We start from the raw sequence: 19,402 nt of genomic DNA on the forward strand, positions 1-19,402 counted from the left end.
TGTACCACTTTTTAAGAAAGGTGGGAGAGAGAAAGCAGGAAATTATAGACTAGTTAGTCTGACCTCAGTGGTGGGAAAGATGCTGGAGTCTATTATAAAGGATGAAATTACGACACATCTGGATAGTAGTAACAGGATAGGTCAGAGTCAGCATGGATTTATGAAGGGGAAATCATACTTGACTAATCTGGAATTTTTTGAGGATGTAACTCTGAAGATGGATGAGGGAGATCCAGTAGATGTAAAGCACCTGGACTTTTTTGATAAAGTCCCACATAGGAGGTTAGTGAGCAAAATTAGGGCACATGGTATTGGGGGCAAAGTACTAACTTGGATTGAAAGTTGGTTGGCTGACAGGAAACAAAGAGTAGTGATAAACGGCTCCATTTCAGGAATGAAAAAGGGCTTATGCCCGAAACGTCGATTCTCCTGTTCCTTGGATGCTGCCCGACCTGCCGCGCTTTTCCAGCAACATATTTTCAGTTCATAACAAGAGGGATTGAGTATAGAAGCAAAGATGTTCTTCTGCAGCTGTACAGGGCACTGTGAGACCACACCTGGAGTATTGTGTGCAGTTCTGGTCTCCACATTTGAGGAAAGACATTCTGGCTATTGAGAGAGTGCAGCGTAGGTTCACGAGGTCAATTCCTGGAATGGCGGGATTACCTTACACTGAAAGACTGGAGCGATTGAGCTTGAATACCCTTGAGTTTAGAAGACTGAGAGGGGATCTGATTGAGACATATAAGATTATTAAAGGATTGGACACTCTGGAGGCAGGAATCATGTTTCCGCTGATGGGTGAGTGCTGAACCAGAGGACTAGCTTAAAAATACAGGGTAGACCACTTAGGACAGGGATGAGGAGAAACTTCTTCACCCAGAGAGTGGTGGCTGTGTGGAATGCTCTTCCCCAGAGGGCAGTGGAGGCCCAGTCTCTGGATTCATTTAAGAAAGAGTTGGATAGAGCTCTCAAGGATAGTGGAATCAAGGGTTATTGAGATAAGGCAGGAACAGGATACTGATTAAGGATGATCAGCCATGATCATATTGAATGGTGGTGCATGCTCGAAGGGCAGAATGGCCTACTCCTGCACCTATTGTCTATTGTCTATTGACTTGTGTCTCTCTCGGTTTGGTATCTGGTGAGAACAAGGTTGGAATTGGACCAAACAGATTGCTTAAATTGGAGCAAAAGCTGTTTTCCAGTAAAATTTCCATGCTATTAACTAATTATAAATGATGCATTTGCCCTTCTAGATATGCATCTTAATTTTTTTACCATAAAATATTTGTAAGAACTGGTTTATGGAAGTTACATGACTGGAATTCAACCAAGTCCATTGAACAAGAATGGAATTATTACAGTGACGTACTTAATTGAGGATTGTGTTTGAGAAAAGGTTGCGTACATAATGAGTGACTTAGGTTATGTAGTGATTGTAATAGCAGTGCAGATCTTATATTAGCTGTAAATAGGCATCTAAGATTTGTGAAGAAACCTTGTAAATGTGTGTTCCTTCTTTGTTTCTCAGTGAGATTTTCTGATCAAATGCATTCAAATATGTTGTCATATTTTTAGTTTATCTCCTGCTCAGAATCATAGGCACTTTATTAAAAGAAAGTTTAGAGTGTTCCTCATGACCATCTCTAACATTGAGCAAATCGAGACTGTACACTGATTACACAGTGAGAGTCAGATTCCGGTTGCAGGTGCTTGTGTTTCAGTGGCTGTCGGTGTAAAATTAATAAAGAAGTTACTGTTACAATAACCAAAATGATTTTCTTCTGACACATCAGTTGGCATTAACAGTCTCGGCTGTTCCTCGCACCCTGTTATTACCATGGTAAGATTGAGAAGCCATATTCCTGTGATACAGTATTGGCCTAACTACAAGTTTGTTCTCACCTCACAGAGCCTTTGTCTTATTCACCCCTTTCAACATACAGCCTTACGGTTACTGCAGTGCACTGAATTCATACAATATGAGCATGCACGCATTCATAATCCAATGTTAAAATTGATATGGGAGCACAGGAGAGACACCATTCACCCTCTTTTTCCCTATGCTGGCTCCTTGAGTGAAATATCCAGTGCGTCTCTTTTCTCCATCTAAATAGTTTAAAATATTTCCACTGCTTTCCCTTTCTAAACAACTATGGAGGTAAATTTTCATCCAACCAGTGCCACCCAATTGTAAAGCTGGCATTGCCATTATGGACGCTGCAATCACTGTGCTTTCCAATATGCCTCATAGCCTTCTGTGTTTTATTGGTCATGTTCTTTTGCTGATGACCTCTGCGCAACAACTCATAGAGTCTTAGCGATGGACAGCACAGAAACAGTCCCTTCAGTCCAACTCATCCATACTGACCAGATATACTAGACAAATCTAGTCCAATTTGCCAGCATTTGACCCATATCCCTCTAAACTCTTCCTATTCATATACCCATCCAGATGCCTTTTAAATGTTGTAACTGTAACAACCTCCACCACGTCCTCTAGCAGCTCATTCCATACATGCACCACCCTCTGCATGAAAAATTGCCCTTTAGGTCCATTTTAAATCTTTCCCCTCTCACCTTAAACCAATGCCCTCTAGCTTTAGCCTCCCCCACCCCAGGGAAAAGACCTTGCCTATCTACCTTATCCATGCCCTTCATGATTGTATAAACTTCTGTTAGGTCACCCCTCTGCCTCCGATGCTCCGGGAAGAACAGCCCCAGCCTATTCTCCTGTTCCCTGGATGCTGCCTGAGATTCTCCTGTTCCCTGGATGCTGCCTAAGATTCTCCTGTTCCCTGGATGCTGCCTGACCTGCTGCGCTTTTCCAGCAACACATTTTCAGCTCTGATCTCCAGCATCTGCAGACCTCACTTTCTCCCCAGCCTATTCAACCTCTCCCTATAGCTCAAACCTTCCAACCCTGGCAACATCCTTTTAGATCTATTTTGAAATCTTTCGAGTTTCGCAGCATCCTTCCTATGGCAGAGACTCACTAAGTTGCATAAACATTAATTTACCTCACCAGTCAGACCAAGTCGCAGATAGTGACTTGAGTTAATTAGATGGCCATTGATCAAAGATCAGTTGGAATTTTCTGGTGGTTTTAAATTTGCTGGGAATTCCAGGCTGTATTGAGATTCTCAGAAACAAAGACCTATTCCATCTCATTTCATGGTGCCACACTCCTGGATGTGGTTGTGAGGACTGACACAGCTTCCCTTGGAGAAAATCTGGAACAGGAACATGACCTTAATCGGAGGAGTTGTGAGCAGGAATTATATGTTGTTGGGAAATGGCTGCAATCTTTCATCAGTGCGTTAAGATGTCAGCCTTGGCACTGTGATAGCACCCACGCCTCTGAGGCTGAAGGCTGTGGTCTCAAGTTACGCTTGAGGAACTTGAGCAGAAGATCGAGATCACATTCAGGCCCCAGTATTGAAGGAGTACTGCACCATCAGAATGCTGTCTCCTGAATGAAACATCATAAAGTAAGGTGAATGTAAAAGGTTCCGGGGACACACTTACAAAAAAGAGAATTTGCCTTGTGTCCTGGTTAAAGGTCACATTCGCCCCTCAACCAACACTTAACACAAATGATACTGAATTACCATTTGTACTCACATTGGCTGCCAGGTCTCCCTGCATTACAACAGTGACTACACTTTGAGAATAATCCATTGTTATCAAGTTATCTTCTGATGTCCTGAGGCCTCAAAATTGGCATATATACTTACTTTTCTAAGGTGCCAAATGCACCATAAATAGCTCTCAGAAAAATCCCTTTGCCAGGTTAATCTCCCAAGGGGTTTTAGACTGATAGCAGTATGGTGATTCAGTGGCTAGCACTGCAGCATCTCAGTGCCAGGGACCCAGGTTCAATTCCAGCCTAGGGTGACTGTCTGTGTGGAGTTTGCACATTCTCCTCTGTGTGCTCTGGTTTCCTCCCATAGTCCAAAGACATGCAGGTTAGGCAGATTGGCTTTGCTAAATTGCCCAAAGTGCATGGGAAAAGGAGGGTTATGGGAGAGGATGAGGTGCGTAAGTCTGGGTGGGATTTTCTTCAGAGGGTCAATGAGCTGAATGGCCTGGTTCCACACTATAGGGATTTTGTGATGCTCAGCTTATCGTAATCAATGGATCAACGCAACACCAGACAAAAAAATTTGGCTTTATTCAATAGTGCCCATAACAGTGAAAATTGCTCTTTTTTTTTACAAAAAAAGTTTTTGTTCAAGGTATTTGTCAGTAAGTGATTGGTTTCAGCTGAAACAGATAATGTCTTCAGCCTTGAATAGTCTCACACCAATACTGTCCACGTGATGACTGGCAACATGGGTGAGAAACTGGAGGCCTGTCTCACAGAGACAATAATTTGCATTCAATTAATTCCTCAATTAAACAACGTAAAGCCAACATCAAATTTTAGTTGTTTTTAATCGAGAGTTCCATTTATTTGCTTATAAATATCACAAGGAGGAAGTATTGGATAATGAGACTCCCCAAACTAGTAATCTCGAGAAAAACCAAAAGAATGGCAGATGCTGGAAATCAGAAACAAAAACCAAAATCGCTGGTAAAGCTCAGTAGGTCTGGCAGCATTTTTGGAGAGAAGTCAGAGTTAAATGAATTCTAAGGAAGGGTCACTGGACCTGAAGCATTAACTCTGATTTCTCTTCCTGGTAATCTGGAGATTTAAGCTCATACTCTTGTAGTTTGAATCCCGCTATAGCTGATGGTGACATTTAAATTAAGTTAAGGAAACTAGTCTAATGGTAATGGTGAGATGATTGTTGTGCAAATGTATCTGGTACACTAACACCTTTTCGGAATATCTGCCATTGTCACCTGATCTGGCCTATGTGTGAGTCCAGAATCACAGCAATGTGGCTGACCTCAATGATGCCAGCCATTTAGTTTTAGCGGCAATTAAGGATGGACACCAAATGTTGACCTTGCTAATGACGTCCATTTCCTTTTACAGAATTAAAATAGAAAACAAATCCCACATGCAGTTTGAGTTGAATTATTCCTCTTTTAGAATTTAGAATCCCTACAGTGTGGAAAAAGACCCTTCGGCCCAACAAGTCCACACCAACCCTCTGAAGAGTAACCAACCCAGACCCAACCCCCTTACCCTATATTTACCCCTGACTAATACATCTAACCTATACATCCCAGAACACTATGGGCAATTTAACACAGCCAATTCACCTAACCTGCACATCTTTGGACTGTGGGAGGAAACCGGGGCACGCGGAGGAAACCCACACAGACACGGGGAGAACGTGCAAACTTCACACAGACGGTTGCCCAAAGCTGGAACCTGAGTCTCTGGCGCTGTGAGGCAGCAGAGCTAACCACTGAGCGACCGCGCCACCCACCGTCCTGTCCTTATCTTATTGTCTAATCTCTTATCTTTCAGTTATTCCATTTAGCCCTTTTATCATTGAGTCTTTGGGAAGACGTCGCAGTTTGGCACTCACTATGGCGGCCTCTGGGATTTTTTTCCTCCTCCTTAACATCTGCAGCAGCAGGTAAGATGGCTATTGGCTACAGGTTTTCAGCCATCATCTCTTGGCTATTACAGGAAAGAGTTTTTTCACTATATCCATTGAGTTCTACAGTCAAAGAAGGTGCTGCAAAATGGCTTCATGTGTCATGGATCTTCTAGGTAGACCTCCTTCATCCCTTCACCTAATTAGATCTGTTTCACTTTGCCTGATTTTCCATATCCATGTTCTCCGTTATCCATCTATTCCTATCATTTCGGCCCCTCTTATCCTGCATCGAGTCCTTCACCGGTCCATTTACTCTTGTGCTCTAGCTTCACCATAGCTGCCCTTCAACCTCTCCAACTATTATATGCATATTCCTTACTTTCACTCAGCTATCATTTGCACATAACCCCTTCTTTCTGTGTATCCCTTCTCTACCCCTAATCATCATGAATCCTTTTCATCACCATGTCTGTCCCTTTGTTGTTCTTGGTACTGAGTATTCTAAAAACCTAATCTTTAGGAGACTGAAATCTCTTTGAAGGCTGAATTGTTAATTTGTAACTCACTGTTTTATTTAATTGCTATTGTGGCAAATTTTACAAAAGTACACGGCAGGCTGCAAACTGTGTTTGTGACGTTATTTTTGGTTTGACAGCCTTCCCGTTATTAACTTGAGATCCAACTTGTGAACCACTTAATAGGATGCCAGTGATCTTTGAGAAAGGCAGGAAGCATGTCATTGACCCAGTATCATCTGGGAGTGCACACTCAGAAACAGTGTACATGCCAGTCTGCAACCCGAGATGGTTTTTACTGAAGTGATGCCAATTTAGCAGCATTTTTGTGGTGTTTGCCACAAAGAAACTGGATAGTATTCTGGGCTGAAAAAGGAAAACTGCAGTCTTAACTCTTTTGGCACATGCTTCACTCCCCATGCGAATTGTGTACCTGTAATTTGTGATTTTTATCAGCTTTGCCTTCCCAGTTCAGAATTTCTCTTTGCAAATGTCATCAGGTGAAGGCGTTAATCCTTCTGCAGCTGCAGGTATTTTATGTGCTGTTAGTTGATGTGAATCATTACCTGGCTTGTCATTGTCAACCATGGTTCAGTGGTGAGCACTATCATCAACTGAGTGAGTACAAGGCACGCTCAAGTGCTTTGTGCATCATCTAGGGTGACACTACAATGTTGCATTTTTGCAGATATCATCTTTTCGAGAAGTTGCCAATTCTGATACTTAAGCATGTGCCATGCAGCAAGGGTTAGATTAGATCTTCTGAAATATCCAAAGTACTCTTCATAAATCAGATTACATCCACTTCAAACCAGCAAATTATGCATTTGGCTTTGTGTTTGTACTCTTCTGAGTTGCAGAATAGTGCAATATTGGAGGATTGAGAGGTGCCCTATTTCAAATGGAAGGTTAAGATAAGGACCTCTCAGCTGGACATGAAAGATTCCATGACATTGTTTCCAGGTGAACAAGAAAGTTGCCTCTGGTATCTGTCCTGAGGTTTCAGTTTCCCAACCAGCATGATCTGAAATGAATGATCTGGTCATTACCACATTGCTGGTTGTGGGGCATGGCTGGTGTGTAAATTAGCACATTACATAACTTCATTGCTTTAAAAAAAATCACTTTTGAGAAGTTGAAAGATGACATTTAAATGTAAACATTTCTTTCTTTCCTAGGTCTATGTTGACCACTTTACTTTTTATTCTCCGAGCCCTTGTGTCTGCAAATTTCACCATCATCTATATCTACACTGCAGAGGTAGGTAGGATGCAGGGAACACCCATTGCAAGTACAGTGGGGACTGGACCCTGCCATGGAAGGCAACACTGTTATCTCTTCTGAAATGTAAGAAATTGTTTTGGGAAAATGCTTCTCTGTTCCAAGGAGCCTTTTCATTGTATTCACTATTAGAATAGCCTTGATAATTGCAGCTCAATTAAATCTGCAGTCTGCTGAGTTCTGTAGTGTTCCATGTTAGCCCTAATGCTGAAACAACCTTGGAGTAACTTTAGTGGAAGTAAGTGTGAGGAGAGATTGTGATAATCCCAAATCTGATCTAAGGCCTATCACTGGATATTGGGAACCTGGAGATTTCAGCACCTGATTAACAAGCCGGAGGGTGAATGTTCAAATCTGGCTACCGCAGTTTCCCAAACTGAATTCAAAATGTTTGTTCATTGGTAGGCTAGCATTAAAAATGGTCTTCAGGATAAAAAACATCTTCTACATCCTAAAATGTGTTTGAATTTTAATTCCCTGTAGGGAGCAAACATATTCCTTGCCATAGACCCAAAAGGAAAATAACTGCAGGGCTTTGGCAAAAGAATGGGCAAGTGGGATTAATTAGATAGCTCTCTTCAAGAGTCTGGGCAGACATGATGCGTTTGCTACATATTCATTAGGTTACTGCCCTTCCTGAAAATTACAAAGAAACACCTGAAAGGTTGGACATTTTACCAAACCAGATTATGGGATGATAAGGTTGAACTGTTTAACACTATGAAAAGGTGTGACAGGGCCAATAGATACAGAATATTTCCAGCAGCTGAATAGAATGAGGGTCCCTTGCTAACTATATGGAATATCAGATTTACAGCAGAGAGCAGGAGAGATATCTTTACATGAGGAGCTTTGAGGCAGTGGAATTTATTTTCTAGGGTTTGATATTGAGATGAAAGCGCAGATTGGAAAGTAGATGAACATGGGTGAAGGATATATGAACAAAGAGGGTAAATGTGATCAGTCCTTTTTGCTCATTTGAGAAGAAGAAACCAAATGATTTCCCCTCAGTTTGGAACATCTATGTCTTTCCATGTTCCACAATCCTGAAATGGTTGCTGAAATATGTTCCCTTATCAAAACTTTACTATATACTCCTATTGTCACCTTAATCTTACCTGTACTTCCTAATTTACCTTGGTATCTGGAGTTCAGCAAGGGAAATAAAATCCTATGTTGAATGGGGAAGATGAGGTGGGGGAACTGAACTCTGAAGATTGTCACTTCATGTTTGAGGTTTTAATTTGGTCTTTGCGAGTTTGTTACTGGTGTACTGCTGCTACAAAGGGCTGGTTAGAGAATCTGTGATTGGCCATGTCAGCTCAATTCAGAGGCCAGTGCCCAGTGAAGCTACAGAACCAGAGGGAGAATCTTGCTGAACGTACCCTTGATGGTTCTGTCATTGTTTGTGTGTGAGGTATTTCGTTGCACGTCCCCATAATATTTTGGTTGGCTTGTAAAATGATTCTTGGCTCTTTAAAACCAGATTAATGATTTAGTTTTTGTGTAGTTCTGAGTCAAAGCAAATTCACTGTGAATTCTCAGTAGCACGGGCCAATTGAAGGGAATACAGGTCAGACAAATTTTACAGTTTCCCTGGTTTACAACCTGAACTCTTAATCCTGCTGGAGAAATGGAGTGGTCAAACGTGTCCTCAGGCCAATGTTGCAATGTTTAACTGAAGACAAGATGACTGGGCCTGATCATGGTCCGTGCAATGTGAGAGTTACCTGCCATCTTTAGTTGTTCTACCCAGTTAAATGGCAGGAAATAGTTCTCCTTGTGTATATTTTAAGTGCATTTGACCTTCATTTAAATACCAGGAGTCTGGTAGCTGTAAGAGAGCTTTTGGATTAATGATCTGAACCCAACCCCTGGGCAAAACCTAATAAACTGTTTGTGTGTTAAACTTAATTAAGTTCTTCTTTAAGTCTCTCCCTTTTGCTCTGGGTCTAACAGGGTTCTTGAGATTGGCATGAGTACCATTTCACCTTGTTCCTGGTTGAGAATTTAATATAGGTGTAGTTTTGTAGGAAACTAGAGGAAACCATATGACTCTATAAGATGACTGTTTTGTTTTCATACCAATTAAATTACAACCAACTCTTTGTTTTAAAGCCAAGTTGAAAATGACTATTCAATACTGATGAAAGGCTGACTAAAATCTGAAATAAACTCAGAGTATCTGGTAAGACAGAAACAGCAGTACTTGATGACAGATCAACAGTCTGCAATGTTTTTTTTTCTCCACTGATTCTCCACACCTTCTGAGTATTTCCAACAAGTTCTGTTTCATTTCAGACTTTCAGCATCTGCAGTATGTTCCTCCTGTAATTTGCAAGAGAACAATCACCAATCAACTCCCAAAACGAAAGCCCTCCCTTATACACACCAGCAAATAATGGGACCTGGCAGAAATTTGAGAATGCACAGTTACTTTCATAGAATCATCATCATAGAATCCCTACTGAGTGGAAACAGGCCCTTCGGCCCAACAGGTTCACACTGACCCTCTGAAGAGTAACCCACCCAGACCCAGCTACCTACCCTATCTCTGTAACTCTGCATTTCCTGTGGCTAAGTCACCTAACCCGGACATCCTCAGGCACTATGGGCAATTCAGCATTGCCAATTCACCTAACTTGCACATCTTTGAACTGTGGGAGGAAACTTTGTAGGTATTTTCCAATCAACCCATTCAAAGATGTTATTACACACCTCTGGACCAGGTGGGTCTTGAACCCAGGCCTCCTGGTCCACAGGTAGCGTCATTACCACCATACCACAAAAGTACCAGCAGAGGTATTTAACCTGGCAAGTCATCTAAATTGGCTATGTCCATTGTTAGGCATAGAATAAGATATCAGTGTGGTGGTCTTGACTCTTAAGGGAAAGTGGGTGCAGGTACTGAGCAGTTGAGCCCTGAAGTGGTACTCATTCAAAATCCAACTATTTTTGGAAAATAACACCCAATGCATCCAATATCTCGTAGGTACCTCTTTTAGGATCCTAAGATGCAAGCCATTAGGGCGAGAGGACTTATTTATGATTAGCCCCTATTTGTTTGTCTAATACTGCTTCTTTTAGTGATAGTGATGATACTTAATCTCTCCGTCATGTTCGTTAGTGTTAAAGGTATGTTCGAAGTATCTTCTACTGTTAAGACTGAAGTAAGATATCTGTTTAACTCCTCTGGCATTTCTTTGTTCCCAATAACCATCTCATTTTCTAAGGAGCCTATGTCCATTTTGAGCTCTATCTTCCTTAATATGTATTTAAAGAAGCTCTTGTTGTCAGTTTTTATATTCCACACTAGATTGCCCTTGTAGTTGAGAGTGTGGTGCTGGCAAAGCACAGCAGGTCAGGCAGCATCTGAGGAGCAGGAGAGTCAACGTTTCAGGCATAAGCCCTTCATCAGGAATGAGGCTTGTGGGCCAGGGGGGGGGCTGAGAGATAAATGGGAGAAGGTGGGGCAGGGGAACAGTAGCTGGGAATGCAACAGGTAAATGAAACTGGGGTGGGGGAGAAGGTGATAGGTTGGAGAGGAGGGTGGAGTGGATAGGTGGAAAGGAAGATGGACAGGTCAAGAGTGCGGCGCTCAGTTGGAGGCTTGGGACTGGGATAAGGTGGAAGGAGGAAAAATTAGGAAACTGGTGAATCCACATTGATCCCACATGGTTGCAGGGTCCCAAGATGGAATATGAGGCACCCTTCCTCCAGGCGTCGGGTGGTTAGGGTTTGGTGATGGAGGAAGCCTAGGACCTGCATGTCCTTGGTGGAGTGAGAAGGGGAGTTGAAGTACTTTTCCAGCACCACACTCTCAACTCTGATCTGCAGCATCTGTAGTCCTCACTTTCTCCTAGATTGCCCTTGTAGTTTACTTTTCCCAGTCTTAATTATTGTTTTAGTTCTCCTTTACTGGATTCTGAATTTATCCCAGTCTTCAGGGCTATCACCGACTTTTTCCTCCTAATAAACTTTTTCTTTCAATTTAATACTCTCCCTGACTTCCTTGCTGAGCCATGGTTGGTTTATCCCTCTCTTAGAATCTTGCTCCTTTCTGGGATATAGTTTTGCTGAGAGTCATGAGTTATCTCCTTAAATGTAAGCCACTGCTTGCTTAATCTCATTCCTGCTCATCTATCTGCCCAGTTCACTCGACCTAACTCTATCCTCATTTCATTCTAAGTTTATTTAAGTTAAACACCAGTTGTTTCCAACCCAAGTTTCTCGAACTCGTTATTAAATTCTTTAATATTATGATCACTTCTTCCTCGGGGATTTTTTACTTTGAGGTCCCTTCATTAAATCTGCCTCATTACCAGATCCAGAATAGCCTGCTCCTTGCTTGGCTCCATGGCATATTGCTCTCGGAAACTATCCCTAATGTAATCTACGAATTTGTTGTCATAGCTAGCCTTTCCAATTTGATTACCCTGGTCAACATGAAGATGAAAGTCACCCATGATTATTGCTCTTTTTTTTACATGGTCTTATTATTTGTTGATGTATAGCTTTTCCAGTAAAGTGGTTCCTGTTTGGGGGTCTGTGCACTTCTCCAGCAAATGTCCTTTGTCCCTTGCTGTTTTTTTTGCCTCCACTCCAATGGACTCTACACCATCCAAGCTTAGATTATTTCTCGCAACTGCCTTTCTTTCATCTTATTAATAGTGCTGCATCACCACACTTTCCAACCCTCCTGTCTGTCCAAAAGACCAAATATCCCTGAATGTTAAATTCCCAGTTTTGATCTCCTTGTAACCATGTTCCCGTAGTGGCTGTGAGATCTTAATAATTTTCTTTGATTTGCGCCATGAGTTCATTGATCTTTTTCCAAATGCTTTCTGCCTTAAAATACAAAGCCTTTAAGTTTTTTCTAATATTGAATTTCCCTCCACTTTTATGATTCCCTTTGTATAATATGAAGTAACACATCCTGTGCTATCCTTTCTTTGTTTCCTTCTGATAACAATCAACCGCGTCACTAACCTGCATTCTTACCTTCTCCTTGGATTTTAACATTTTCCATGCAAATGAACTACCCCCCCACTCCCACCACTATTTAGTTGAAAGCCCTACCTCCAGCCGTAGTTATGCAATTCGCCAGGACTCTGGTCTCAGCATGATTCAGGTGGAGCCCATCACAATGGAATAGCTCTCTCTGTCCCCAGTGCTGGTGCTAATGTCCCATGAATTCAAACCTCTTTCTCCCACCAAGCTTTGAGCCATGTGTTTAACTCTTTAGTCTCATTGATCCTGAACCAATTGGTTCATTTTTAAGGTAGTAATCCAGAGATCTTTAGTTCTACCTTTTATTTTAACCCCTAGCTGTTCGTGTTCCCTCAGCAGGTCCTCTTTCTACCTATGTTTTTGGTACCTACATGGACCATGACAGCCAGATCTTTCCCCTCCCACTCTAAGTTCCTCTACAGCCTGGATGAGATATCGTGAACCCAGGTACCAGACAGTTAACACAGCCTTCAAAGCTCTTGATCGTGGCCACAGAGAACGGTCTCCATTCCCCTGACTACATTCTCCCAATTCCAACTACATTTCTCCCCCCATCACCCTTGAATGGCTCCCTGTCCAATGGGGCTATGGTCAGTTTGCTCTTTTTCCTCCTGAACACAGTACCCAGGTAACTCTCCCCCTCCCTGATGTGTCACAGTGTTTGAAGTTCAGACTCCAGCTCATCAACTCTGAGCTGGAGTTCCTCAAGAAACTAATACTTGCTACAAATGTGGTCATTATGAACCAGAATGGGGTTCACCAGCTCCCATATCATGCAGTTACAACACATCTCCTGGCCTTGCAGCTCTATTTCATTTATCTATTTCTTAATTTGTTTTTTAAACATTTCTGACCAGTCTTTTAGTTTGAAATTTGTAAGCATTTTTCCGATTTACCTTCAATCGAAAGAAACCTATCATAGATAGTCAAATTAACAGCTATTAACAATTGCTAAATATATGGTCTTCCTATAGTTTCACCTAATTTGTGCTAGACCTAAGCTTCAATTTATCCTGTAAAACAATACTTACAAACTATGAGATACAAAAGCAAGAAAAAAAGTGCCTTTTCCCCTGTAAACTGAATCCACATGCTGTTCCAAGTATATACTCACTCGGGATGTGTCTCACCCTGGGTAGGATCTCTCCTTGCCTGTGTGAAGCTTACTGATGTAATCTTTTATAGTACAGAAGTCACCAGTAGCAGCAGTAGATGTTGGGGTCTGGAGGTGATCAGTCACCAAAGAAACCATAATTAAGAGGAGAGCCGAGAGTTGGGAGGCTGAAGGACACTTGATGGGCACTTGGGGGAGCACTACTGATACTCCTGGCTAACAAGGAGTCCTGATTAAGATTACTAGGTTGGGTTACTTGGGCCAGTTGACTCCACTTCTTTGGTTTTGTTGTCAGGTTCACCATAACTCGGGACTCCCTGCTGAGTGGACATTAAGGCCTGGATTTTTATGCTTCTGTCCACGTTGGATCAGATTGGGAGGGATTAAAATTATTGGCAGGACCGAGTTCCAGGATTCCCTCCTCCGTTTCCATCTTGTTGTCTTTTATTGGCTCTAGGGTAAGGGTGTAGGTCCTGAGCCTGCACTCAGCAATCCCACCTATGGGCATTTCAGGCCATATGCTGTTTTGGTGGTGACAGGTCCATGGTTTATTTTGAAGGTAATCTGGTTCACAGCAACAGAAAAAAGAATCATGTCTAAATCCCCAAACCCATTCTCCAGAAATAAACTATCACCCACTCCTAGAATTCTTTAATCGACAGGTTTTGAAATCGATAAAAGTTGTACTTTTAGTTTCAAGAGTTAGATGCTGGTTCTTGAATTAGTATGTTTTCATCACAATGATGGATTATAGGGCTCTGTGCTGCAAAGGTAGTTTGATTATTACATTGATGAGCATTGTGTAAGTGTTGGCATGCATTGGAGTGCTTTATCCAAGTACCATAATGCACACAAAACTTTACTCCTGTCGTGCTTTGGACTGGGTTTTAAATGTCCAGCAAACTTTATCTTTGAAGAAAATGGCCTTGCCTTTGAAAAAGATGTAGGCACCTGCTACACTTTATTGCTTGACAGGAAATCTACTTTGAAATGGAAAGGAAACAACAAATGCAGCTTTACAAAAAGACCATCTGACACTTCAGTTGCAATGGACACTATTGATGACATGTCCCAAGATCTACATAGATAGCAGGAGCTACTGTGAATGCTTGACTGAGTATCAATAGACTCCAAGCCACTTACCTCAGTGGAGGGAGGGATGCAGATTTTCCAGTATTACAATAATTTAAAACTATGAAATGATGGAATTATGAAACAATTATTCATCTTTGAAGTTATAAGTGGGTTAAATATTTGTTTTTGTAACTGACTGACCTCTGAGGAGGATTTTCATTTTGAGTTTTATGGTTGAGAGTATTTTGTTTTGGTTAGGAATGCTTTTGAAAATTGCATCTCTTTTAGCTTTTTTTTGTTTAAAACTGCATGGATTGTTATTTGTTGTTTTCCAGGTATATCCCACAACTATTCGTTCCTTAGGGTTAGGTTCTTGTAGCTCAATGGCTCGTATTGGGGCAATGATCGCACCATTTGTAGCGCAGGTGAGTGGAGCACTTTTCTGTCTCCTGGGGTGGCCTACATTTGAGGAGCAGATGTGAGAGCATAATGATTTCTGAAGTTTATTTCAGCAAAAGAATCACTCATGTTTTCAGTTGGAATCACTTCGAATTCTACTTCATATTTACCAAAGTGTCAGCTGCTTTATTATTATTTCTAATTGTTTAAACTAACTCCCAGCTCGGAAAAAGGGTGTCGCTCAGTGCAGTCTAACACCCCTCCTTTGATAGAACTGCACCAAGGTGATTTTGAACAGCTTAAAGAAAATGTTCATGTAAAACTCACTTTACTGCTTCCCTTTGAAAGACAATTGGTGTTGGCAAGTATTTGAAGATACCGGGTAATTGTCCTGAATTAGCCATTTCAATCTGTCTTCAACAGCCATCCAGTTCAAAAGTCATCAACTTTCATGACTTTTTGATGAGAACAATTAGCCGTATTGTAACTTGAACACGCAATCTGCTAATTCTTTCTGTTCACTCCACCTAGGTCCTGCTGGGCACATGGCCTATAACAGCTCTATGCCTCTTTAGTGCTGTGTGCATCATTTGTTCTATTTTGGCCTTTACTCTTCCCATTGAGACTCAGGGACGTGCAATGCAGGTGAGGAAGGAATCACACTTCGGAAATAGCCTTGAGGCTCCTGATTGACAAATCCTCTTATTATCTGTGTGTTTCAAAGGGCTACACCTTCTGCCCTGACTCTTTGAGTTAGAAAATCATAGGATCTATGATTTGGTGTTGCACTGCTGAGAGATTGTGTGTCAAAGTGAGACTCGCCTACCTTCTCTGGTCAACGCAAATGGACTATTTGAAGAGAAGCAGAAAGACCCTGACCAACATGCTTCCTCAAAAAACATCAAATCCAATTCTTGTTTGATTTTTATCTCTAGCTCCGTTTGAGCACCTGCTGTGTGCAAGTTAATGTAATAGAGGGGCTGTACTTCAAATGTACAAAACAACTGAGAAGTAGTAATTGATGTGCACTACTTTTCTGAACCAGTGTCCTGAGGTCGGCTATAATACACCTTAAAAAAAACAAATGCAGCTTTGTTTTAACATTTGATCTGAAGGATGCGTCTCTCACACAGCAGCACTCCCACGGTATTGCAATGGACTGTCAATCTAGTTTGTTGTGCCCAAATCCTAAATTGGGACTTGGGTTGAGAGGTAAGTGCACACTCGAAATGTCTTTGGGATTGACTGCAATTTTAATGGAGGCCTGAGTGAGAAGGTTATAACTTTCTCAAAAGGCTGAGCAGACTCGAAAGTCAATTAGGATGCGATGAGGTGCTGGGTGTTAAAAATTACATCTTCAACAATAACAAGGGTTGCCATTTATACAGTGGTTTCAGCCTTGACCAATCCCAAGGCACTGCAGTGTATTAACAAAAAGTCGACATTGGTTTTAGGGCAAGCGGCTAAACCTTAGTCAAAGATGCATCTTTAAGATGAAAAGAGGTTTGGGGAGGAAGAGGTTTAGGGAGGAAGAGCTTTGGCAGCTGATGGCATGGCTGCCAAGGGTGGAGTAGTGAAGGTCAGGGATTGTAGGAGAGCAGAGATCTTGAAGGGTTATAGGGCTGGAGGAAGTTACAGAAATGTGGTGGAGGTAGCGGCATCAAAAGTAAAGGAATGCGCAACCTGAGATGAGAAATGTTTAAATCAAGATGTTGCAGAAATACTGGCTGTTGCAGGTCACTGAGCACCACTGTGAGTGGAATTTGGTGTAAGTTAGGATATATGGAGTATGGTTTTGGCTGAGTTTAAGTTTACGAAGGTGGAAACTGAAAGGTTTTGATGTAAGCTAAAGGTAACACAGGCATGGATCTGGATTTCAGCAGGTGATGAGCTGAGCCGGGACAGAGCCAAATCAAAACCTCCAAGGTTCATGTGTTGGGACAAATTTGTACTAAAACATTGAAACATCTCACCTTATAAGAGTTCTTCCAGTGTGTTATATAATTATTATGGGGTATGGTTCACAACCTTGTATCCCGTTCCATTAATTCATTGTCTTCATTAATAACCGGTTTGATTTATTTTACAGGAGATCAATCCATCCACATCCAGTATTTAAAATTCAGTCATGGAATTAATATTTGACCAAGCAGAGGGATCCGAATTTCTATCCTCTAAACCTTTGCAGTACCATCACTAATGAGTCATCGAGGTGTTTGTTGATCTCTCTGCGTTGGGTGATATTATTTCCTTTCCACTGAGGACCATATCTTGCTTTCCTCATGCATTATTTTTTTCTGTAAGAGTATCTCATTGTCTCGCATCCATCAAACATCCACCACACATGGCCTTTGACTGAGGAAGGAGGTTTAGAAAGGCTGAACTTTGAGAGGATCTTGTTCTACTGTCTGCACTTAGGAATAAACTCTGTGGCCCAAAATGTGATATGAAATAATATGATGAAGAAAAATTGCCAATTTATTTTTGTTGCCACCTCAAGTGCACCAGTACTTTCCTGCACTGGTCACTGACTAAAGATGAACATCTTTTGAAGCATTGAACACCACTTTAAAAACAAAGACCATCTCTCCCTGTGAGAAACCTGTTGTGCTCTGATCTGAAGCAGCTCTCAGGTCTTGACAGTATCTTGCCCTGGAAATGTGAATGTCTCTTATCCCGAAGCAAGTTGATTCATCAAACTATCTCCCCACTCCTGGACTTTGTTGGAATTATGAAAATGACCTTTGGTGCTTGATCTGTTGTCAAAAATATGATGATTATCATCATAGTCTTCAATACAAAATGAATCCAACGCTGGCCAGCTTGTCGTGTTGTGCACTTGCAAAGAATACTAACCCACATTCACAGGCATCTGCGCCTTCATTTTCCATCCAACACCGACAGCAACCAGTAAGGTAATTAACAGGAACATCAGAAGCTGAAAGTCCATAATGTAACTAATGGGCAAATCTATCGAGACATCAGCCCTTAACGTCGGTACTATGGAGTTAATGGGCAAAAACCAGTTTTGTGGTCAATTATCTTGCCCTCTACCTCCTGCTAGCCACACAACAGAATGATAATGCAGTTATTCACTAATTGTCACATCAACGTCTAACAATTAGAGTGCAACAGATCTGGACAGAGGCAGGGAAATTCCATTAGTGCCATGATAGTATCCCTATCGCTGAGCTAGGAGGCTTGAGTTCAAGTCCCATCTGCATCAATGTGTGTGATAACACACATTATGGGTGGCATGGTGGCTCAGTGATTAGCACTGCTGCCTCACAGTGCCAGAGACCTGGGTTCGATTCCAGTCTTGGGCGTCAGTCTGTGTGGAGTTTGCACATTCTCCCCGCGTCTGTGTGGGTTTCCTCAGGATGCTCCGGTTTCCTCCCACAATCCAAAGATGTGCGGGTTAGGTGAATTGGCCATGCTAAATTGCCCATAGTCTTCAGGGGTGTATAGGTTATGTGCATTAGTCAGGGGAAATAATGAGTACTAGGGTAGAGAAATGTGTCTGGGTGGGATACTATTCAGAGGATCAGTATGGACTTGTTGGGCCAAATAGCCTGCTTCCACAATGTAGAGATTCTGTGATTCTGTGATTTCTGAGCAAATTGATTAGAAAATATCTAGAGGTGAGGTGAGGAAAATCCCAGTCCTTGTTCTACAGTTACTAGTTCCTCCCAAACAAGATATACTTACTACATAATGAAGACATCATGCAGTTTGCTAACAAGTAATTGAAAGTTAAAAGCTACATCTGCTTTTCATTTGAAGAATATTTTGCTAATTTGATCATGTTTGAAGGCTATTTGGATACTTTTTTGTGATTACGTTGCAATAAACTTTTGATATTTGCAGACAAACAATGTAGACAATTGTTATTTACTTACTTATTTATTAGATTTATTACAGAGTATTATTGAGGTAAGGCTCTGGTTTCTCTATTGCCGTAAACCCGTTGTTCCAAATATCTTTTGGTCTATAAATCTCCACTCGGTCATGAAGCTTAAATCATGAAACGCCAATCAAAATCTCTCACACCACAGGTAACCCGTGGTGCTTTTCAAAAGAATTATTTAATGAGTTACTTTCTACCTGCTCTTTCCAATATGTTTAGGTTTTATTGTCATGTGTACTCAAGTACAGGGATATGGGAGAACAGTGAAAAGTGTATGACGTCACCATTCCTGGAACCTAGGTACAAAAATAGAAAAATAAAGAAATAAGTTGTAAAGTTTGCTTTTCAATTTCCTTTCTTGAATTTCCTTTTCAAGTATTTAAGCAAATCCTCTTCAAAAGTTGCTATTGTTAAGGATAGGAGAGAGAGGTAAGTTGAACTCTTTCCCTTCTTCAGGTGACACTTCAAGCTTCCACTCTTAGGGCGCCATATTTAAAGCCCAGCTGCATTCAACTTCCTCAAAAATTGTGGTAATCCACCCTGAAAATGTTTCCAACGAGAGCCAAGCTCACTTACTGCTTCCAGGTCGGAGATGCTT

The 19,402-nt window shown here is 41.5% G+C and overlaps 1 protein-coding gene across 10 annotated transcripts in view; it reads left to right on the forward strand.

Annotated features, from left to right (window-relative positions):
- Positions 1–17,184, forward strand: part of svopl (SVOP-like) — a 158,058-nt gene extending 140,874 nt beyond the window's left edge. For all 10 annotated transcript variants that reach the window (XM_043708975.1, XM_043708979.1, XM_043708976.1 and 7 more), the window contains 5 exons: positions 5,429–5,540; positions 7,198–7,279; positions 14,834–14,923; positions 15,429–15,542; positions 16,987–17,184. In XM_043708975.1, coding sequence (XP_043564910.1) covers positions 5,429–5,540; positions 7,198–7,279; positions 14,834–14,923; positions 15,429–15,542; positions 16,987–17,016 — 428 coding nt within the window. In that variant the 3' untranslated portion in view covers positions 17,017–17,184. The remainder of the gene's footprint in view (positions 1–5,428; positions 5,541–7,197; positions 7,280–14,833; positions 14,924–15,428; positions 15,543–16,986) is intronic.
- The last annotated feature ends 2,218 nt before the right edge of the window (positions 17,185–19,402 follow it).

Source organism: Chiloscyllium plagiosum, chromosome 19 (assembly GCF_004010195.1).
Source record: "Chiloscyllium plagiosum isolate BGI_BamShark_2017 chromosome 19, ASM401019v2, whole genome shotgun sequence".
Classification (NCBI taxonomy): domain Eukaryota; kingdom Metazoa; phylum Chordata; class Chondrichthyes; order Orectolobiformes; family Hemiscylliidae; genus Chiloscyllium; species Chiloscyllium plagiosum.